This window comes from Centrocercus urophasianus, unplaced genomic scaffold (assembly GCF_019232065.1).
Source record: "Centrocercus urophasianus isolate 14NV4802_14NV808 unplaced genomic scaffold, USGS_Curo_1.0 seq_17, whole genome shotgun sequence".
Taxonomy (NCBI): Eukaryota; Metazoa; Chordata; class Aves; order Galliformes; family Phasianidae; genus Centrocercus; species Centrocercus urophasianus.
Window position 1 is genome coordinate 33,317,952 of NW_024884722.1, and position 24,208 is coordinate 33,342,159.

The 24,208-nt window shown below is 40.4% G+C and overlaps 1 protein-coding gene across 2 annotated transcripts in view; it reads left to right on the forward strand.

The window, feature by feature from the left end:
- Positions 1-24,208, forward strand: part of PCDH15 (protocadherin related 15) — a 643,190-nt gene that overhangs the window by 449,266 nt on the left and 169,716 nt on the right. For both annotated transcript variants that reach the window (XM_042818673.1, XM_042818671.1), the window contains exons 12-14: positions 234-342; positions 5,897-6,009; positions 17,215-17,421. In XM_042818673.1, coding sequence (XP_042674607.1) covers positions 234-342; positions 5,897-6,009; positions 17,215-17,421 — 429 coding nt within the window. The remainder of the gene's footprint in view (positions 1-233; positions 343-5,896; positions 6,010-17,214; positions 17,422-24,208) is intronic.

Genomic DNA, 24,208 nt, shown 5'->3' on the forward strand with positions numbered 1-24,208 from the left:
CTTTCTCTGAAAATGTCTTCATAGTACAAAATGTATCAAAATATAGAAGATCACTGTCTACTTAATTTTTATTTCACTAGGACCTGTGCTGTAAGTATTCTCTTAAATATGAGTACTTTTTCTCCTACAGTTTCAGCAAATATCAATTTCAGTGGGATGTTTTTGCACTAAAGCTAAAGACCTACCTATTGGCTTTCTAATTTGTTTGAACTCTGTCTGATTTTTCATTTCAGGCACATGTGAACCCTATCAGTGTCACTCCACCCATACAAGCCATAGATCAAGACCGAAACATCCAGCCTCCTTCTGATCGACCGGGCATCCTCTATTCCATCTTAGTTGGTTGGTGTCTGCTACTCTTGCTATCACTCATATTCACTTTATTGTGACCAGAGAACGATTGACTGGGAGTGTGGAAGCCTAATAAAAGTTCATTTTGTGGTTAGTGGGATGTTTGAAATCATTGCTCTACTTGTTTAAATTTAATTGCTATTTAGCAGCTTATTCAAATGGCTACATTACTTATTATTATTTATTCAGATTAGATTCATAATTGTCTGTTTTAGCTGACAGGGCAACACAGCAAGCAAAAGGAGAAAGACTTGTTTGTGCTCACAGCTATTCTTCCATGCATATTTTTCATTCACAGGTGCAGAGGTGCAGTAAGAGATGCTAGAGAAAGACAATAAGAGCAGGTCTCTCCCAAAAGTCTTCTGACACAGAGCAGCTTAAAGGATCTTACTGCATCCAACATTAGTTTTGCTGCCTGTGTGGTTATAGAAAGAGTTCAGAGATAGATACTTCACTGGAGGATGTTTGGCATTCTGCTGTTTATTTTTCTCTTGCTATTTTCTTCTGTTCCGAATTTGTTTCTAGTCCTTTAGCTTGTATGATTTGCTAATAGAGAAGCCTAAGGCAGTGGTTTACAGTTCCACACCTCCACCTGCCCCATTCTTTGCACAGCAGAGAACAGTAGTATTTTTGGTACCCTGCAACTACCATGGGAATTGGGAAATGGTTTGGTTTGTATAAAAGTGTTTTTTCCTGTTTGCTGCTTTAAACCGCAGCTACGTGGATTTCTTGCTATGGAAGTATATGTTTTAATGAGGATATTGCATAGTTTTTCCTTGTCAATAAAAAAAAAAAAAAAAAACAACAAAGCAGTTTTTATGTACTAGAATTCTGTTGTGAAAGAGAGAAAAAGTAAGTTTGATGATTTGATGTGTCTGACATTTTCAGATCTTTAGAGAGAACAAAAGCATGGCTGCCATACCAAGATAGAGCTGGCCAGTGCCTAGGGTCATAGGAAGTTGTTAATGTTTAAGTCCACCATGACTATGAATAGCAACACATTTCTAGGTAGTTTTGATATGTTGGTCTTTTTTCCTCCAAAATGAACAGCTGCCTATGGATCCCCCGTGTTTTTCTTCTCAGCACTGATCCCGAGGTTCCTGTTGCTTCAAGCTGGCAATAGTCCCTGGCTCCTAGACTCTGGGGATGATCCACAGTGGAAAGATTCCCACTCACACCACCTCCTTTTCTTACTGGCTCCCGAAGTCCTAAATCCTGTAGCCCTGCACAGGATTTTCAGATTGTAGGAGATCCCTGGGTAATTTGGTTGCACATCTCAGCGCTAGGTCATGCGGCCGCTTGGGACCATTTTTTCCAAACTTGCAGCTGCACTGCAGTGAGCATGCAGGTCCCAAAGTCTGTGCGTTAGTGCAGGAGCATGATCATCCTGCTGTCAACAAGCTGATCTTGAGGCTTTTTCAGTGCTCTACTCCCAGCACAAAGAGGCAAGAGAGATACCAAATCAGCCTTAACACAGCAGACTTCAGGTCTTGTGTACCCATTAAAGCAACTCATTTCCTTCAGGCTGTAACTGGATTCAAGTCTAGAAGTCCAAGGACCACTTCAACTATTCCTTTTTCAGCAAATTTATTCTGTGAGGAAATTTGTAAATATTTGCAGAGTAAATGCATAAGGTACTTTCATACTTGAATTTTTTGTTAGTTTATTTGTAAGTTTAACTTTTGACAGTTATGCTCAAGGGCAGCATTTAGTCCATTTGTTTAAAGTTCTAAAAGTAACTTGCAAAGTTCTTCACCATTTAATTTTAAAAATTGTGTTTCACTAAACTGTGATGTTTTTAATGTTTGAATAATTGTTTTGACATGAGAGAAACAATGCAGAAGGATGAATTATAGAAGTTTCTTTTTTTATTATTTTGCTTATTCATTTGAAGTGCTGCCACTTACTTTATTTTCCCCTTTTTGAGCCATGGTCTTCAGAAGTATTTCTTTTTAGATTTCAAGTCCATCTTCATCTTTGTAAGTATCTAATGCTATTTATATGGTAGACCTTGCTGCAGAAAATTTTAAGTATTTTCTCAAGAAATGGGCCTTGCAGATATTTCTTGTTATATGGATTTTCCCTTGCTTTAGATCTAAATGTAGTTCTTCTTTAATATATATATATATATTTAAACATTTAGAGGTCTGAGCTGTGCACACAGAAGGAGAAAATAAGCTACTTACTGAATATGAGATTAATTTGGAATTCTGTTTGATTCTTCTATGTTCTAATTTGGTGGTTCTTTTCTTCTACTTTCTTTCTCCTCCTGTACTTCAGTACAAGTCAAGTCTCAGTGTTTTCTTTAGGCACTACATGTAATATTTGAAGTCTGTGCATCTTGCTCAGTATCTTAAGGATATGCTGTCAGGAAGCCTTTCTATTAACAAAACCCTGCATCCCTGCAGTGAGAGCTCACTTCCACATGATGTGGCCTTCTAGCTTTGTCCTTAAGTGCTGATAAAAATCTCTGTCTGTCATGCTTTCAAGATAACTGGCCTTTCAAGTGTTCAGGTACATGCTTCAGTGTTGCTTGCAACAAATGCAGAGGTTGCAAGTGAACCTCTCCAGTTTGGAGAACAGCAGGTTCCCCAGCAATCCACTGAAAAGGAATTAAGAGACTTTCTCAATGAGATAAATGCTGTGGAAGTCTTGTTACATTGATGTGAGCATAACACCACTGAAGACAACAGCAGCTTGAAGGTAAAGCACTTAGGAAATGAAGAAACAGCCCAATGCCATTATTTTCTGCTTGCTTTTTCATTCTAACCTGAGTGCAGTCCTCTCAGAGGATGTATCATGATGTCTGAATGTGCTTGTTCAGGTAGTTAGGAGCTGATACTGATGAAACGATAGAAAAACAGGTCTTCAATATTCTTAAAGGATCACTCTAAGATAGAGAACTAGTTCCAACCAAGTGCTACTGGGATTTTATCTTCTGTTTAAAGTATTGCCTAATGGACATGATGAAAGAAGTATTTCAGATAAGAGAACTAAACTGGAACCGTAATGCAGTAGTTCACCTCTTAAGCTTGATCTCTTGGAAACCTAATGTTTGCATTTTTGTTTTTCATGCATAATTTTTGACACTCATTGACTGAATTTTAATTTACTAGTCAGTGCAGCCAACCACCTCTTTTGCCTGGCATACAAGTTCCTTCCCTTTGACTGTATTGTGAAGTAAAAGCATGGTAGGACTTAGCCCATCCTCTCATTTACACTCATCTGCAATTTAGCCTCATTTTTTCATTAGTATGAACTGAATCACAACCCTGTGCTACTCTTATTTTGTACAGCTTAGCCCTGTTCGAAAGCCTACCCAATATTTTTAAGTTTTTCTTTTCTCTGGTCTGTTCCTTGAGAAATACCAACTTTTCTTGAAATAATAAGTTCCTAATTTTCACTGTGGAAATGTCTCTGTGATTTCTTCCACCAGCTTCAGATTATTAACTATCCTAGTTTCTGTTTTCAAATATCAAGAGCTGAAACATACAGCAGTATTTCCAGTGATTTCTCTCTGCATTTGCCTGTCAGGCAGCAAACTGCACAGTGAAACCTTCATCCAGTTCCAAGAACATCAGACCTACAAGCACTCTTCACATGGTGGCCATTCCCCTGTCCTGTATGATCATTTACTTATATCTGTAGTAGGCAGTTCCTCCTTTCTGGAAACAGATCAAGCAACAACATGGGCTCAAGTTTGCTCTGCTCTGTCAGGGTGCAGATATTCTTGTGTGTTTTCTTGGAAAACTTCCTTTCAAACCTTAAGGCTTTCTGTTCTTTGGAGTCTTCCTGCTAGGCAGCAATTGAGCAGGCATCATTGGTTAGGATTTAGATATTCCAGCTGTATTATGCTTGAATCTGTTATTTTCTGATCATCCTCTTTGCTCTCTTTTTCTCCTTTAAGTGTTGTGGGTTTTTTTCTCCTAGATTATTTCCTGTTATCCTTTTACAATAGTAGCTTCACTTTCTGTACTGTACATCATTTAGTGTTTCTCAAAGTCATCTCCATCCTCCCTTGTTTATTGGTTGTCTTTTTAGGAACCTTACTTTCTTCTTTCTTAGTGGCTTTTTGGATTTACTCCTTCATTCTTCAATTTTCAGCCTCAGTATCAACCCATATGAAATGCAGCCTCCTAAGGTTACAGTAATTTGTTATCTGTCCCATGTTCCTAAAAAATCTGTTTTGTTAATTAGGAGTTGAAATTGAAAGGAGTGTAAAAAAGGACCTGGACCTAGAAACCCTGCACTTACATTGGTGGTGTTAAAGAAAAATTATCTGCCCAGAGAGCTTGTGGATGCCTCATCCCTGGAGGTGTTCCAGGCCAGGCCTGGTCTAGGATTAAATGTGGAGGTGGTGGCCCTATTGTTGTTCCTGCTATTACTCTCCAGTCTGGTATTGATATATACACAGAATTCACTGAATATTTGTGGGACGTGTGTGCCTGTGTATATATACAGTTCTACGAGATATGCGTGTAGGATTCTGTGATGTCTCCCTATATGTGATTCTATGATAATTATACCCACACACGATAAAGCAAATGGATATCATATCATGATGTGCAAATTAAATTATTGCCCATGAATCTGGGCAGTAATCTGTCTCCTGGGAAAGCTACAGTCTTTCTAAAAGCAGTTTCTAATCATTCTACTTCAAAAGTGAACAATAACAGCATCATTTATCACTGAAGTGGTCTTTTTCATGTTGAATGTTACAGCCTGTTACACAGTGCTGGGGGTATGGTGTGACAGTATTTGTCTTGCTCTTGGGGCTGCTTTAAGATACAGTGACCCATGAGCTTAGGGGACTTACTGAGACATCTGCACTACACTGTGGCTTTTGGAACCCAAATGAAATGGGACATTGCACATGACTACGGTAGGTGGATGAAGTTTGCCAATAGACAAGCAAGAACAGAACAGACCTTAATCTTTTAGGAAAAATGTGCTATAGGCTTTACTATCAGGTAGTCAAGAGACTGTTGCTGAACCATGTCTGACTTCATCCACCTCTGGCAATTAATACTCCACGGTTGCTAAATTTTGCTGTGTTTTCTTTGAGAAACTTGTGACTGAAATCATCATCTCATCTGTCCTCAAATAGTTGAATGGCTGTCTTGGGCTTAGTGGTAACATCCTTCATGTTTAGCAAAGGTGGGTTTGAGGATTGTGGCAGATGGAATATTTGCAGTGCAGGCTCATTTCTCTGTATGTCCTCTTAGCTGACTGCATGCGTACATATCTCCTGGAACCTGAGTAGCAGAACCGTCATTGACTGAGGGTGTAGTTGTGGTCCTGCTGTTATTAACTGCTGGGGCATTCACAGTTGGCAAGAACCTTCACAACTACAGGGAGTAAAGAAATGGCAATATGATTAAAGGCATACTGCTTGTAGGACTGTAAAACCACATGTACAAATTATGAGGTATTTTACTCCTGTAAAACAAGATTGGATTTTGTTTCTTTGATGACTAATGAGTAAGATATATTGTTTAACTGTATCTTTCAGATTTGCTCAAATCCCCGTGTTGTTTTTTGGCAGGTACTCCCGAGGATTATCCACACTATTTCCATATGAACCTCACAACAGCTGAACTCACTCTCCTGAAGCCAATAAACAGGGATTTGCACCAGAAGTTTGACTTGGTTATTAAGGTAATTTTGACTACATTCTTAGTTCCATATGCTTTTGAGAACTGCCTAGTGACAAAAATGGAAGTGAGAAAATGGAAGAGGGTCCTGCTTTTCTTTCTTGGATTTTTTAAAAATTATCGTCAGTGGACACCATCACAGAGGAGAAGGCTGTGAGGCATTTTTGAAAAGAAATTGAGTTATGTTAGAGTTGTTGCATTTGATGTTATGTTGATGCCATACGAGCCAAGTAAGTACCACTTGTATGTTCGTTCTTTATTAAGTCAGTAATCTTGAGAATGCATTCATTTTATATTTCATGTATTCTCCAGTTCACATCCCATGCTAGAGAATCTCATAGATACAGATAATTGTCTCTGTAATGAACATAGGAGTACCTCCATATGTTGATGGGATGTGAGAAGTTGGGCTCCTCTCTTTTTTGTATATACCACTCTCCTAGTTTTTATAGTCTGATTCAGTGACAGTGCAGCTCTTGACTGACCCAAATGAAAGCAGTGTGAAGAGTGTGTCCTTACAGAACATCTCAGAACAAATCTTCGTCTGGTTACTGCAAGTTTTGGAAGTGTAGAATAATTTCAGTATTAGATGCTTTCTTTGCTAATTTGACAAGAGAAAAAGAATCGGGGTAATGATACTAATATTTAATTGCTAACCTTGTTAAATGCAGAATTAATTTCTGTTAAAGCAAAGATACAAAGTTTTCTGCTGGGACTCTAAAAATCAGTTCAGTAAAGATGTCTTCTAATTGCAGCAGAGCAGAGTTACGTTTGGTTCTTTCGGAGACAGTCCTGGATTATCCTTAAAGCTGTTGTCTAAGGACGCAGAAAATTGTGTATGTTTTGCTGTGTTTGTTGGTAAAGAGGAGCAAATAAGAGAGTGAAGACTGCAGTATTGATTTATAAATACTCAAGCAAACCCCTGCTTTTTCATTGTATTTTATGTAGAACGAAGAGTGGACTTTCCTGACTGCAGTGTGGTACATCTGCATCTTGTAGGAATTGTTTCTTTCCTTGTCTCAGAGCATTTATTAAGCACAAAAGAGCAGTTTTTCTGGGAAGATGATAATAAATTCATTAATGTACTTCCTGTATATTCAGAGGAACATGTGATTATAGAGTGGCAGAAGAGAAGCAATAGAGGCATTTTGAATAAATTTTAATTCTTGATTATTGCATTTGTGCATCCAAGCACAAAGCTTTGTGTATGCTTAGAGTGAAATAATTTGCAGTTTGAACTTTCTGTAATCCATTTTTGCCCTTACTTTCTGCTGCACAGTTCTACTGTCACTGCGATGCATGAGTAAACACAGGTGTAGAAGACTCAGTAAATATACACGAGTTAGGTTTCTCTTTAAACATAGAATACACTGGTTTTGCACAACTTGCTAAATGTAATTCTTAAAATATTCCCTCTGATATCAGGAGATCAGTTGTGGTTTTTGTTGGTTTTTTTTTTGGCTTCCAAAATAAAAAGGAAAAAAAAGCAAAAAGAAACAGGCAGTTGAGTCAATACATTGTAGAATACATGAGGCAAGATGGATAGGAAATTGGTGTGCTGATTTTTTTATTTTTTTTTTTAACATTAAAACTGGATGGCTGGTAAATGTTTAATTCTAAAATAGGGAGACAAGTGAGAAAGCTAGATTTCTTAATAAGAACGACTGGTTTTCATCCTTCTAGCTATCTCCAGGTGTTTTATAGTAAGGTAGAAAACTTTCTGTCTATCCCATGGAAATTCCTGTTGCTTCTGTTCCTTGCAGAGCAGTGGGGACTTTTTCTAAATATGCACTCTTTGTCTTTCCCATTTGTATTTCCATATGGCAACTGTAAGGCTGTCATAAGAAACAGGTGGATTTAGTGTTTTGAACCTGAAAGGGCTTTCCAGTGCCACTAATACTGCAACAAAAAGCATACTGTATGTGAGACCTCCTTAACTCCAAATGTGTAAGCCTGTGAATGCAGCCTTGCTTTAAGCATCTGCTGAGATCCTCAATAAAATAACAAACCAATTAAAAGTACATTTCCTCAGCATTGTCATTACAGCTGCTCTTTCTCCTGGAAGACAAAAAACTGTAACAGGAAGATATGTAATAAGTTTATTCCAAAGTAGAGTTAACCTCACTTCTGCTTTTAACTTTGCATTTGCTTTTAGAAGGGGATATGTAGCTGCTTGGAAAGAATGATCATCTTTCTGGAAAGAACATGACCGTTGTGCTATAGAGGTGAAACTACATGCATGTTGTCACGAGCTTGGAAAAGCAGGAGTTGGGAGGGTTGACTTATGTTGTTGATTTTTACATGTGTACATCAGGGAACAAACAGGAAAACTAGCCAAGTTGATGCACTTTGTTCCTCTCCTATTTGAACATCAGTTATTTATCAATCAGACAAAAATCTAACCTGGCAGGATATTAAAATCGACTTGTGAAATGAGTGGGTGGCTGAAGACTAGGTGTGCTTACACAATTCATGAAATACTAATAAAAAGAAATGCTACACACAGAGGAATTTGTCACACCTGTATGAGGTCATATTTTGATACATGCATTCATGGTGAGCGGTCATTTATTCCTGGGGACTTGTATGGCTTTCAGAGCTGGATGAAGATAAGTGGTGAGATTACAAGGACTGCCAGATCAGCATGAGTTTTTGGTGATTCACTGAAAACATCATGACTACTTGCAGAGCGAAAAATAAACCGTGTACCATGGCCTAACTGCATCAGTGAACAAGGGAGTAGCCACTGATGTCATCTCTCTGAACTTCAGCAAGACCTTTGACACAGTGCCCCCACAACATCCTTCTGTTTGCATTGAAAAGATTTGGATTTGATGGGTGTCTTGTTTGCCGGACAAGGAGCTGGTTGCAAGATCATACCCAGAGAATTATAGTCCATTTTTTATAAAGGGAAGTGGGGAGTAAGTTCCAAGCCTCAATTAACATTTGTAGCTTAACTTTTTAACAAAGCTTTTTCTGGGTTGTGAAGATTTTATTGTTCTTAGGGAACAGGCTCTTATGAAAAGGAATGGCTTTATGTCAGTCGCATGGGGGTTTTTTTGTGCCTTCTCAACATAGTCAGTAGCAGAAGTACTCTTCTACACTGTGTGGCAGCTGTGCAGATTGTCTTCAAGAATATCCCTACCAAATGTTTTCCAAATCTTGCATACCTGCCTCAAAAATCCATTTTCCCCAGATGGCATTTCAGTCAGACTGTCATTAACCCCATTGCAGATAATGCCATAGAAACAATTCTGTAGTGAGATTGTGTTTGCTTGTTGTTTCAGCAGTAGCAGAAGGTCAATGCAAGATGTCAGAGCTGAACAGACTTAGAAATTCCAACATTACAAGGAAATTGGCTTGGGGTCCTATTCTGCAAGCGGTGATGTTGAACTTTGCAACAGTTATATTTCTTCTGTGTGCTCGCCAGGATTGAATGTCTGAGTGGAGTGTGATTTCCAAGTTTTAGAAGGCTTTCTTTTCTTCTTGCCTGGTTGGCAGTGGCATTTATATGGGCTGTAACTGGGGACGGGAAGTTTGTATAAGGAAATTGTACTTGCTTGGGGTATGCGTGTAGATATGAGCCCCACTATCAGCCAGACCAAATTCCATCTTAATTGTGTGTGGAGGCTGTAGCAGGTCAATGCATTGTATGAGAAGGGCTGGGTGTTCGCCAGTGATCTCAAGTGGACGTGGGCACTCTGAAGGCAGGGTGTACATGTATGCCGTGTTTTGTTTGATGTACTCATTAAACAAAGACTTGTTTTCAGAGTAGAGTTGAAAGCAGAGAGAGATGCTTAGAGGATGCTTCTCACTCTAGGAGGTGCAGAGGGCAAGGCAGTGAGCAGTTTCAAAGGATAAGTCACCGAGGACAACTCTGGGCTTAGAAGCCTTCTTAAGAACATTGGGAATGATCTCTAAGGGTAAATAACAATGTTTATTATGAATTTCAGCTACTACACAACATCAGAAATGTAAAGATTGGCAGGCATCTCTGGAGACTGACCATTTCAGCTCCCTTGCAATGTGAATGAGGCTCAATACTTGCCAGGCTGGAGATACTCCAACCTCAGGGCAACCTGGCCCAATATTTGGGTCTCTTCTTGTGCTTAAGTGCAGGAATCTGTGTGTCAGTTTTTGCACAGAAGTGACCTCCAGATGCCTCACCAATGCTAAGCAGCATGCAGCCTGCTGGCACCACTTCTCTTAATGCAGCATGGCTTTTCTGAAGGCGTGTTGTTCAGTTCATCCAGGGGGTCCCCCAGGTGCTGCTCTGTAAAGCTGTTTTCCAGCTGGCTGTCTCCTAACAAGTACTTGAGGTGTTCCTCCCCATGTGCAGAACTTGGCATTTCCCTTTTTTTTTTTTTGATATGATGACATTCCCATCTGTTCCTTTCTTCAGGCCTGCCAAGATACTTCTGTGGACTTTGTGTGAGAAGAACTAAACAGATGATAAAATGAGTGATAAAATTCTGCATAGCTAAAAATAGGGTGAAACAAGTCAGAAATGATCGTTATGCACAAAGTGATAGAATCTCCCCTGGCTTGGGAATGAGATATTGGCTCTGTAACTGATAACTGAAAGTGAAGGTTGGCTCGGTGATCTGTGGCTGTCAAGAAAAAGCAAATTGGCTATTAGAAATTATTAGGAAAAAGGGAGAACAGAACAAGGGAGAATCACTGCAGTTATCTATAGGTCGAGGATGTGCGGACTGCCTTGACTGCAGTGTGCAGCTCTGGTCTCTGTCACTGAAAAGACAGGCCAGAATTAAAGGCGTTTCAAATTGGAGGGAAGGAACACGGTAGAAAGGCATGAAATATAATGTAATTCTGAGAGTGAACAGGATTCAGTAGCTCATTTCTGCGATGCAAGAGGGAAAAGTTGTCAAATGACACAAGCAAGTTGCAAGTTGAAAACAGAAGGAGGTTGTTCATCTGATGCAGTTTGTCTGCAGAGTGCTTTGACAGGCAGCGGTGCGGGGCTGAAGGTTGGCATGGGCTTAAAGGGAGCCCAGGCAGGTTTGTGGAAGAACAGCCCTCAGAGAAACTCAGAGAACTTCCTGTTTAGAAACAGGAGCTGCTTACGTTTCTCTCTTGGCTTCTTTGGCTGCTGCTTGCAGCTGTGATGTTGCACTGCGTGGTTTATTGATTTGATCGAATTTTGTTGTTCTTCTAATGTGCTTTTATTAAGAATTTGAAAAAACATCAGAAGAAAACACAGTGGTAGCAGGCAGAGAGACAACAGTCCCTTGAGCCTCACTAAAAAGTCCTGAACGGACATTTATTTATTTATTTATTGCTTAAACATCTGATTGCAGTGTTTGGTAGTTTTTCTAATATCAGCCTCCAATTCTTCTCGTCCTATATTGATCTCTTGGCACCATTTATTTGCTGACTTTGAGTCATCACTTTGCTCAGAGTAGCTGTCACTGTACCTCTCTTCCAGTGTATCCCTGAGTGTGTTTAAAAACCATTTGGATGTGGTGCTCAAGGATGTGATTTAGTGGAGGGTTGTTAGAGTTAGGTAGTATGGTTAGGTTAAGGTGTGACTTGATGATCTTTAAGGTCTTTTCCAACCTGGGCAATTCTGTCTTGAAAAACCTATCTTGAAAAATCTAATTTCCTGCACATAAGAAGTTGTATTCTTATACTTCTTTGTTCTCCTGCATCATACAATGGTGGCAAATAGGAATTTTGGCAGAAAGAATAAAGCCTCCCATGTACGGTTTAATCAGTGTGATTGTGGCTTAATCATACACGACTATGAAGATTCAGCAGTCCGAACTACATGTGAGGGCTGCAACAGATGACAGCTTTAAAAACCAGAAACAAAAAAACCTTCATAGTCTCTGTTATTGAAGAGGTCACTAGAATGTAACCTGTATGTTAAAATGTATGTCTTCGTAAATAGTGACTTTGGCTGTTTTCTCTCAAGTTCCTCTTCAGTGCAAAGCGGAATATAAAATATAGCCCATGTGACCACTAGGATCTTCCAAAAATGTGTTGCCCTTGTTCTGGAACTGCTTTGCTTTTGTCTCTCTCTTTGGAATGCAGCTGAAGATATTCTCTTCTGCCATTCTCACACAACATTAGAGATGTATCAGCTATAATGGGAAACAGGGTGATTGCTCTGCCTCAAAATAGATCCCGAGCTGAACAAATGAGAATGTTTTTGTGCTCTCAGCGACAGATTAGAAAAAGAATGGAAGAAATGGTTTTTCATTAAAGAGTTGGTCAGTGCACTTCCTGACAACGATGAAATCTACAAAGTCATTAGTTTGGCTGAACTGCTGTGCATCTCCTGTAGGTATTAAGTACAATAACTGTGTTTTAAATTGGCTTTTCAAAAGTTCATCTCTTACGTGAACTCAGTACTCAATTACTTCTGCTGACTTATTGCTGTAGCAGAAGTGTACCATGTCCAAGTAATCTGGAAATTTCTGTTCTCTTTGAGGTGGACTTTTTATGTCTTGTATGTAATACAGTGACAAGAGTTGTGGAAATGAAAAGCTGAGTGCAGGGTTAGTTTTTTGTGAATAGCATAGAGGCAGGAAAATGCTTCTTAAGACCTTTCCATGACACTAATATCGTAATTGAGAAACCAGGCTTTCCCCAAAGTTAACACTTGCATACTGAAATAGCCTTTTAGTAGCAGTTCAGCGTGGTGAGTGTGTTTGCTTGTATTCAGAGCATTGCAGACAAGACCAGTGACTGTGAGTTAAGATTGACCACAAATTCTACGTTGTTATGCACAGAGCAACAGAAATATTAAAATCCATAAATGGCAAACTCTGTGTTTCATTAGCAGAAATAGCTGCGCTTTCTCTCTGCTGTAAACAGGTTTTCTTTAATGGTTGCTGTTTCAAATTTCATCCATCTATCACTTATAATTTTGTAGTTGGCATTTTCTGGCATTTTTTTTAAGTTTGGAGAGGAAGAAAGTTTTATTTAGTGAAAAGATGGTCAGCTAGAAGTATTAATGTTCACTTAAAGCATTGCATTCTGTCATTGAAGCCTGTTACCCTTGACACGTGAAATAAAAATGTGTATTTTGGGATTTTTAAAATGTGCTGTCTAGACACATTATGTGCCAATATCATTTCACTGCCACATGACAAGCTTCACTGACAGTAAAGTCAAATTTCTGCTGTGTTCCAAAGATATTTGGTTCTGCTTGTCCTTAAGCCAATTTTTAATCCATTTCAGTAGCTCGTTCCTTATGCCTTACTTTCTGACCTTGTATGTTAATCCAGTGTGTGATATACAATCCTTACCCTAAATCTAGATAAATTACGTCCCAACGTTCACCTTTATTTCCCAATTCAGTCATGCGCTTTAAACATACAAATTAAAATTAAGCTTTTCAGACCTGACCTTCCTTTTCCTGTGCTGACTGCTCTTTTTCAATTATATTGGTTTGAATGCTTTATAACGTTTCCATCTTCTTCACAGCTGGAAAGTCAAGTTTAAGTTTGAATGTCTGAAGTTCCAGGGCTCTTCCCTTGTTCTTGTGCTAAACAGAGAATGGCCTGCCCACTTTTCTGCAAATTATAGCTTTTCCAGTGGGCTCTCACGTGTTTCCCAGAGGCTTTTCCTTCTTTTGCTGTGTGTTAGGGTATAACCAGTGGCAGCTCAGAGCATTTTGATGAAAAGGAGATGAGAGCAAGGCTTAAGGGCAATTATGGCAGCAGAATTACGTGTTTGTGGTTCTCACTGAGATGCTTGTACCCCACACCAAAAAGCTGACCCAGCTGACAGGGTGTACAGATAGGTGGGGTGCCAGCCAGGCAGTACCCCTCTTGTTGGTCTCCATTGGTGTCTGTGGCAGCCTGTTGTTTATATTGGTATTGTTTAATGGTGAAGTGCAGTGTGGCTCATTTTCAGCGTGCCTTAATGGATGTATCAAATCTAAAACCAGTATTGATATCTAATAGCAATGGAACCTTTTTTTTTTAATCTTTCTGAGAAGCCCAAGTTCAATTTTTAAGATATCCTTTTCAAATATATATATATATTGTGTGTATGTGCGGCAATTTTTGGCATAGAATGCGTGAGGATGCAGATATTTTTCAAATTTCATGTCAGTGGTAGCCTACAAAGTTGGATGTTGGTATAAACAGGTGTCATTACTGCTGAATCAGAAAAAATAACAGACATAATGTTACTGTATGCAGTTATTTCCATGTAAACCATGAATGTTGCATGTTGTTTTTTTTTTTTTTTTAAAGATCTGATAGAGGATAAAAACTTGAAGTTATATTTATCCATCGAAGAAGTTTTATATCTGCTTCTGGATATTTCGGGAATACCCAGTAGCAAAAATGAGTCCAAATATATCATTTTAAATTATTTGTGCATCTCGCATGCCATGTCCTGCAGAAAAAAAAAAAATAAAAATGCAATGATTTGATCAAAGTTTTGAAGAAGCAATATCCAGAAGCTAACCTGGTCAGTGCAGATATAATAGGCTTAGGCTGGAATAGCATAAGGAAAGCACCTTAAGTGTTTTGTTGCATAACAGTATTGAATCATTCAGGGAATTTAAGAAGATTGTGATAGTAAAAAGCAATTGACTGGGGACTCAACTGCAGGTAGTTGTGAAAAGAAGGAAAGACTGGTGGTTCTTAATTGTAGCAAAGCTTTTCTTTATCCAGAGCATGATAAAATTGTTTTTAGAGATCAGATTGGTCCTAAGAGTAGCAGGACTGGTACCTGATGTCAGGTATTTGGTAACCCCAGCATTAGGGTAGTCAGAGCTCACAGAGTGCGACAGAATTCTCATTTAAAGAATTCTGATCTGGATTGGCATAACATGAACTTCCTTGAGTGCTGAACGAGTGGGCACAACCTGAGGCTGAACGGGTATGGCAGCACTTCATTGCCTCCATGCTACCGCTGTCCTTGGAGGTAGGATTTGAACGTCTGATGGAAGGAATGATTGTGGTGTTCCAGTAGATTCAGAGAGTCTATTGCATTGCTTTCATTTCCTCTTTCAGTGAACTGCTTTGTCCAGTGCTTTGAATAAGTAAAGTTGATGATGTTTCAGTATAAAACATACACAATAGGTAATAAATATATAATTCGTAATGAATGAGTAATTTAATACTTTTTGCATTACTTTGCCCTTCTTTTTTTTCTTTTTTTATTCACCTATCTAAAGCAGAAGTTGCCTGAGTCTTAATTCTGTGAATCTTGATGGTAGCGTGAAGGTACCTGCTGTTATCTTAAAGATAGGTTTACTGACTGTGAGAGTCTTAAGTCTTCATTTCAGTATGGATTAGTATCGACAGGGCTTCATAGCACACTTGTTCTTTTTTTCTCTATTAATGCCTCCTTACGATTGTATATCATCAATCTAAGCCATCTTCATTGCAGAAATGCGAGCCCACTTGTTCATAGAATATCCACCTTTGGTTGGTTTGAAGGGTGAGTCATTTTGTCAGTGAAGCATGTTCTTTTGGGGAATAACATAGCTCTTCTGACATCACAGTGGTCACCTCTACTTGGACCATCTGAAACACATACGAAGAACAGTATGTCACCTCCTGCACCTGATTACTGAAATTTTGATCTACTAGTGAAGTAATCAGCAGAACTTGCAATTTCTTCGATAGGGTTTTCTTTCTTTAGCCAAACATAACCCCGTCAGAAAAGATTCATTAATTTCAGATGGCAGTGCCTGGTTATGCATGACCCACTTGCCAGATCTCACCTTGGCAGTAAGAAAATAGCCATGTAGAAACAGGTTGGGAGTTGCTTTAAATCTCTGACAGTCTCATTGTTACTCGTCTCTGCCAAGTGGAAAATACATTCTTGCTGAGTCTTCTGAATGAGTTTCTTATTAATTATTGAGCAAAATTTTGATATTTACACTTTTTTTTTACTTCAAATTGCAGTGTTCATCATAAACTGTATTTTTTTCTGTTATTCATACTATTTCAACTATAATTCCTCTGTAAACAAAGCAGAGCTCTGTATCGAATTAACATTTGTTAGACCAAAGAAAATGTAAGAAACAGAACAGTTTAAAGAGGAAAGAAAAAGTAAATTGTTGCTGGAATAAAAATTGTGGGTTTCCAGAAGGAGGCTCCTAAGGTGTTGGACTTAAGAAATGAGGATTTAAAAAAACAAGGAATTACCTGTAACAGGCAAAATACCAGAATGAAAATAAAATCTCTGCAAACTGTAAGTATAGTTAATAATGGATTAGGGACTGCTCTGTCTCTTCAGAAATATTTAACTCAACATTTTGTTATACTACAGACTTCCCATGCCTGCAGAAAGATATAGCACTACTATTGCAATGTTGGGTTCTGCCTACCTACAGATGTTGAAAATAAAGCTGTAGGAGTGTGAGACTGACAGTACTCTGCTGTTGTCTTTTTGCGGAGTTGTGAGCAGTACTGTAATTAAAATTGGTTTGCCTTTTGTAAATTGAAGAACAAATTACCTGTCTTCTGCCTTCCATGCTTGTATTTGCCTTAATTGATCATAGGTAGTCACTGGAAAAAAAGAGTAAATCCATCCAAACATAGTGGATTTGCATGCTGGAAGGAGAAAATAGTGCTTCTGTATGTAGGAAGTTTGAAAATAACAGTAGATCAAGTGAAACTACCAGTGACTCATACTCAGGAGGGGAGGCATGGCTGTTGGAAAGTGACAAGTAGTAATAGAAAGGAGTGATCTTGCTTGACATTTTAAATACACAAAGATAAAATTAAAATTCCTCTTACCATTATAAAGATGGGTGTGTGAAGAAAAGAAACTGTCATACCCAGAAATCCATAGCAAGAACTTATATCCACAGCTACTGTTATTACATTCTGGTTTAACTCTCTTGCTGATGTTGTAGGTGCAAATTATGTCGTACAGTGTCAGCAGTTTCCAATTTTCTTTCTTCCTTTCTGGATTTTCCCAAACTCTTAATACTGTGAGGAAAGATTCCATGTGTGTATTGTATAGCTTCTGAGTTTTATTTTGACTGTAGAGGTTACTGTAACTGAAACTATTATCGCTCTTACAAGCCTATGTAATTTGTCATTGGCATTTCTTTATTTCCCGTTGCAAAATCTCATAACACAGTGATCTATGTGATGTGCAACTGGATTGTAATGAATAAAAGCAAGCCAACACTGGTTAGTAATTGTTCATAATTTTACTTCACTGTCTGTGAGACCCTTTGACAGATGAGCTTTCTGTTATTTTTTAGGCTGAACAAGACAACGGCCATCCTCTTCCTGCCTTTGCCAATTTGCATATTGAAGTCCTTGATGAGAACAATCAGAAACCTTACTTTACAAAATCTACATACGAGGGCTTTATCCTTGAATCCTCCCCAGTGGGAACAACCATCTCAGATAGCCGGAATCTGACCTCTCCATTGCAAATCACAGTGTTGGACAACGATGTTGAGGAGGTATGTCGCTCTATAAGAAACTTCTAGTCTTAAATAGAAACTTAAATATTCTCATGCTAGTGTTTCCTGGATTTTTTTTTCATGTTTTTATTGAAAGCTTAACAGTTTTTTTTAAAAAAAACTTCTATTTACTATTACGTGGATTTCTTTTCATTGAGTTCAAATGGGTTTTAAAGTGATCATGAACTGGGAAGCTAACTTTCTTTTTTTTTGCCTAGCTATGCTTAACTGCCTTCTGTTAAAAATGGGTGCATAGCGCAAATTGGAGAAGAAATGCATTTCATGAGAATGGTAGATCTTCCACAGTGTATGAGGAAATGAGAAAGAGAAACTCAAAATGGAAGGAATTATTAATTCCATGCACAATTCATAAGATGAGGAACAAGAAAAAAGGAGGCTAAGTGCTCATTTTGTTCTTTCCTCAGCTCAGGTTTTGATACTATCATCTTTCATGGTTAAAATTGAACATGTCCAAAAGAGTTGTAAACCAGATAGTAATCATGCAAAGTCTGTATGACCGTCTTTTCTTCTGGTTCAAACGTTGATGCTATCATATCTTTTATTTGTTGGTGTTTCCTTTTGCCCTATTTACCGTTGTCTCTCCAGCAGTCATCTTTACTTTTTTGTTTTGTTTCTGTTCTGTTGTTATCTGTGGATACCTAAGGGAAGCTGAGCTGTAGGCTTACGGTTTCTAGAGATTTTTATAGTTTAGCAGTAGGCAGAACGAGAGAACAGGTGATGTTCCCCTCTATCCCTTCAGTGCCAAGGAGGGATACTGAGAAGACCAGGGGGACCCATCTGATAAATACATAGTAAAGAGGCTAATGCCACCGGACAAATTTTGGCTTTTTCAACCAGTTGATTCAGCGCATGGCCCAATGGCAGCTGATGGGATCCACCTTGGTCATAGGGGAAAAAGAATTCTGACCCAGGATTTGTCTGGAGTCGCTGATAGGACTCAAACTAGGTTTGAAGGGAGAAGGGAGTGGTGGTGAGCCTGCACATGACAAGACGACAGGCGACAGAGCTAAGTTAGAGGGATAAGGTGCTAATGGAGGTCCTCAACCAGCTGCATGTTATGATGAAGACAAAAGAGAGGCTAAAGCTAAATACTTCAAAGGAACTAAGGAGTTACTTTCCAAGAAGGTGACATGACCAACTACCCAGCTGCAGTGTTTCTACACCAATGCCTGCAATTTGGTAAATAAACTGTTTGCTGATTACACCAAGCTGTGTGTTCAGCTTTGTGTTCAGGGAGACCTAGACAGGCTCAAGCAATGGGCCCAGGAGAGCCTCATGTGGTTCAACAAATCCAAGTGCAAGGTCTTGCACCTGGGTCGTGGCAACCCCCACTGTTAGTACAAGTTAGGGAATGTGAGGATGGAGCACAGCCTTGCCAAAAAGGACCTGGGGGTACCAGTGGATGCAAAGCTGGACATGCGTTAGCAATGTGCCTTCGCAGCCCAGAAAGCCAACCATATCCTGGGCTGCATCCAAAGCAGCATGGCCAGAAGGTCAAAGGAGGTGATCCTGCCCCTTTACTCTGTGCTGGTGAGGCCTCACCTGGAGTGCTGAGTCCAGATGTGGAGTCCTCAGTGCAGGAGAGATGTGAACCTATTGGAGTACAACCAGAAGAGGGCAACAAAAATGATCGAACGAATGGAATACCTCTCCTATAAGGATAGGTGGAGAGAGCTGGGGCTGTGCAGCCTGGAAAAGGTTGAGAGGTGACCTGAGAGCAGCCTTTCAATATTTAAAGGGGAGCTACAGGAAAGGGAGGACAGACTTTTTAGCATGGTCTGTGGTGGCAGAACAAGGGGAAGTGTTCTTGGGGAGGGAGATTTAGGCTGGATATAAGGAAAAAGTCTATTACAATAATCTTGGTGAAGCACTGGCACAGATTGCCCAGAGATGTGGTGAATGCCCCATCCTTGGAGGTATTCAAGGTCAGGCTGAACCAGGCTTTCTGCAACCTAATCTAGCTGCAGATGTCCCTGTTCATTGCCAGAGAGTTGGACTACATGACCTTTTAGGGTTCCTTCCAACTCAAAGGATGCTGTGATTCTTAGGGGCGGTATGAAAGTTAAGGAACAAGTGCGTTGGCAGCCAACAGCAGGCATTGCTAATGACTGCTGTTGCTATATGTGAAATACTCTTCTTCAGCATTGCTTTTGTTAAAATCAGGGGGCTCTGTTGTTGGACCAAAGTAACAAGAGCTTGTAGATTGCTTCAATTAGGAATAAGTAAGGTGCAAGTAAGAGGTGCATGTTTATATTCATAGGACACAATGTAGTTTGTACTTGTATAATGTGTGAAGCTCAGTTTTCCTGAATGCAACAACAACAAAAAATTCATAAGAATTAGTGCCCATGGCTAAGTCCTTTTGGAGCTACTAATAAGGTAACTTCTCTCAGGGCTGTGATTCATATGTGCATTAAAAATTATTGGGATGTTTTTAGCTATCTTTTGCCTAAAATACCAGTGTTTTGTCTTATCCATAGCTCCATGAAAATACTAGTAAAACCCTTTGGTTCAGATTTGCTTTGGTGTGGAGACAGTTCTGGTTATTTCCACAAAGGGCTGTTGACTGCAGAAATCTGGAATTCTAGGGCATCTTTATGACATGCTTTTGTTAACATACACTGACCTCACAAAAATGTAGAAGATTAATCACTTGAAGAGTGAAAGACTGAAACCGAGTAGGTCTGTCTGTAAGACTGACAGGTTGGTATGCTGGATGGACATATTCTAAACTGTTCTGAGGGAACTGGCGGAGGTGATAGCCGAGCTGCTGTCCACATTCTGTCAGCGCTCCTTGTTGACTGGTGAGGTCCCAGAAGACTGGAGGCTTGCCAGTGTGACTCCCATTTACAAGAAAGGTCGTAAGGAGGATCCGGAGAATTACAGGCCTGTTAGCCTGACCTCGGTGCCAGGGAAGGTTATGGACCAGATTGTCTTGAGGGAGATCATGTGGCATGTGCGGGATGACCGGGGGATCAGGCCTAGCCAGCATGGGTTCATGAAGGGCAGGTCCTGTTTGACCAACCTGATCTCCTTCTATGATCTAGTGATCCATCTGGTGGATGAGGGAAAGGCTGTTGATGTGGTCTACCTAGACTTCAGCAAAACCTTTGACACTGTCTCCCACAGCATTCTCCTGCAGAAGCTGGCAGCCAGAGGCTTGGATGGATACACTCTTGGCTGGGTAAGGAGCTGGCTGGAGGGCCGGGCACAGAGAGTGGTGGTGAATGGAGTCAAATCCAGCTGGCGACCGGTCGTGAGTGGTGTTCCCCAGGGGTCGGTGCTGGGGCCTGTCCTCTTCAATATCTTTATTGATGACCTCGATGAGGGCATCGAGTGCACCCTCAGTAAGTTCGCAGATGACACCAAATTGGCTGGAAGTGTGGATCTGCCTGGGGGTAGCGAGGCCCTACAGAGGGATCTGGACAGGCTGGAGAGCTGGGCTGAAGCCAATGGGATGAGTTTCAACAAGGCCAAATGCCGGGTCCTGCACTTCGGCTACAACAACCCCAGGCGACGCTACAGGCTTGGGGCGGTGTGGCTGGAGGACTGCGTAGAGGAAATGGACCTGGGGGTGTTGGTTGATGCTCGGCTGAATATGAGCTGACAGTGTGCCCAGGTGGCCAAGAAGGCCAATGGCATCCTGGCCTGCATCAGAAACAGTGTTGCAAGCAGGAGCAGAGAGGTGATTGTTCCCCTATATTCAGCACTGGTGAGGCCACACCTCGAGTACTGTGTCCAGTTTTGGGCCCCTCACTGCAAGAAAGATATTGAGGCCCTGGAACGTGTTCAAAGGAGGGCAACAAAGCTGGTGAGGGGTCTGGAACACAGGGCTGATGAGAAGAGGCTGAAGGAGCTGGGAATGTTCAGCCTGGAGAAGAGGAGGCTCAGGGGAGACCTCATTGCTCTCTATAACTTCCTGAAGGGAGGTTGTAGTGAGCTGGGGGTCGGCCTCTTCTCTCGTGTCATTAGTGATAGGACCAGGGGGAATGGCTTCAAGCTACGGCAGGGGAGATTCAGGCTGGACATGAGGAAGTATTACTTTTCAGAAAGGGTGGTCAGGCACTGGAATGGACTGCCCAGGGAGGTGGTGGAGTCACCGAGCCTGGGGGTGTTCAAGGAAAGGCTGGATGTTGTGTTGAGGGACATGGTTTAGTGGGAGCTATTGGTAATAGGTGAACGCTTGGACTGGATGATCTTTTAGGTCTTTTCCAACCTTGGTGATTCTATGATTCTATGATTCTAAACCCAGAATAGGGATTTTTGCAAGCTGGAGAGCTGGTTGAGAACCACTTCTACCTGGGTTGCCTTGCTGCTGGGTTGAGAGGTGGACAGGTGAAAATAGTACATAAATCTGGCTATTACTACGTGGTGTGCTGCTGGTGTTTCCATATCTGCGAGTCCACTGCTGGTCAAGCACCTGGGAGCTATGTGTCCTTATGGCTTTTACATGTGTGGCTGCCTAGGAAAATCGTACTGTGTGTACAGGGTCTGCAGGGGTAAATGAAGTCCTGTGGCATGGCTGGTGAGGAGGGACTGCATCAGTTGTGCTTGAAATATTTCAGACTCTCTCCTGTTTCCTAGAAGGTACTCTTGCACCTTCCAAGGGAATGGATGAAGGACTTTCATCTTCATTAACCTCCAGAGCTTTTTCAGATTACTAGTTATCAGTGCTCTTTTCAACTTGCACTTTCCCTGGTGGTTGTAAATTTCCAACCACAAGACGTCAAAGGCAGGTTTGATCACGTAAGGTTCTTTGCTGTTGTTGCTATGTGCTGCATTATACGTGAGACTGAAAACTCAGCATTTGATAGCTCAAAATCATCTATATTGCAAGTGGGTTTGACCAGAGGGCTCTGCATCTCCTGCTTGTTCCGTGCTCACCACACTCTGGTGAAGAACCTTTTCCTAATACCCATAAGTTAAGGACAAACATTCATTTACATGATTCAAAATGCAGTACAGCCAAAAGTATCCCAGCTTCTGATATTTGTATATTATTGAAAAAGGTTAATATTTCAGTTTTGTGTGATGAATAACTACCAGGGCTTTCTGGGCTATGAAATGATGTGGCACCAAATGCTAATGCAGCCTCCTGCTGTGTGATGGACAACTGGGACAAGCTTCTGCTCTTTTGTGTTGATTCATTGCAAGTCCATTAATCTATTAAAATATTTCAAATGAAACTTGAAATTCAAATGAAATTTAAAAGGGAGCAAGGTCTCTTGCTGAAGCATTCAAGCGTCTGTGCTTCTCCATAGCAGTGAAATCGTCTGGAAAGGTTTCAGAATTGCAGTCTGAATCACAGTTAACCAGTACTGCTTTGTGGTGAATTTCCCTCAAATTTCCTATATTTGTTTGAAAAGAAAAAAAAAAGAAGAAAAAAAAAAGAAGAAAAAAAAAAGGAATAAATCAGATTAAAAGAAAGCCTGATTTGATGCAAGTTCTGAAACGTAGTCTTAATATTGAAAGATGAATAATAAACAATAAACTTCTCTAAACTAAGGCAAATCGCCATCATTCCTTAAAGAACAGAATATAAGAAAGAAAAATAAATTGTCTGCAAAGCATTGATCCCAGTGGGCTGGGTGGTTGGGTAGTCTGATCCGTGCTTCTCAACAGAATCGTAGGAGTAGTCTTCCACCACTAAGTAGCGGGCATGCAGTTCCCAAAACCCTACTGCTATCTGCTTCTATCGTGGGCTTCTCTTCTTCTGCCCTGCTACAGTTTCAGGCATTGGGATTGCGCTGCTCTGGTGTCTTGACTCCATTTGGAAGCAGGACTGGGCAGGGAGTATCCTTGTGCCAGGCTGCATGCTGCTCACCCTGCAGCAGGGACGTCTATTTTTGCTTTGCATTGTTCCCATACTCAAGTCAGGATTGACCAGCACTATGCAAAAATGGTAATTTTGATTCCAGCCCCGGTCCCCTCCGGAAGTGAAGACAAAATAATGAAAATCTCTGGCCCTGCTGAGATTTGATGCCATGTGCCAGGGCAGGAAGGATGCAAAAGACTGCGCAGTGACCCTCGTGGTCTGCCCTTCTCCCTGCTGCTAGGATGGCTCTGTACCCACTGGGTCACTTCCCATAAGGAAGGATAGCTTTCAGAGGCAGGGCTTAGTTCCCAAACATGGCAAGAGGAGTGAAGAGTTGCTCTGTCTCAGCAGCCCATACTGTAAATTGATGCTCTTAGAAAATAGGGATTTCTGATGAGAAGTTGACGTAAGTCATCTACGTGCTGGTGCAAGTTATTTTCCAGTAGTGGCACGGACCAAAGATAGTCTATTTGGTCTTCTAATTGACAAATCAGCCAAGATTATATTTCTTACTAAAGTAACTCCCTGCCCTCAGATTATATGTATGAAGAAAGTGGTCATCTTAACTGTATATCTTAGGCAAATACAACTCAGCTTCTAAATGTAAATCTCCTAGGAATTATAATGTGGTCCTGCTATAAACCTTCCAAAAATTAATTCATAGATGTGACATTTCAAATGGGCCTTTAACTAGAACAGCACTGTCAAGTGCTGATATAATTAAAGTAGTCTGTTTAAATGGCATAAATTAAATTAAGCTACATGAGTACCTTAAGACCAAAGTAAACTGAAGGTGAGATAGGAATTATAAACTGAATGGTCTGACTGATGTTTACAAAAGGCTTCTCAAGACACTTGCTTCCTCACTCTTTTGCATCCTCAGGAGAATACTAATTTCTGATACTTCCTTTTAAAAGGTTGAGGAAAAGCACTGTACAGAAACTGCCTTGT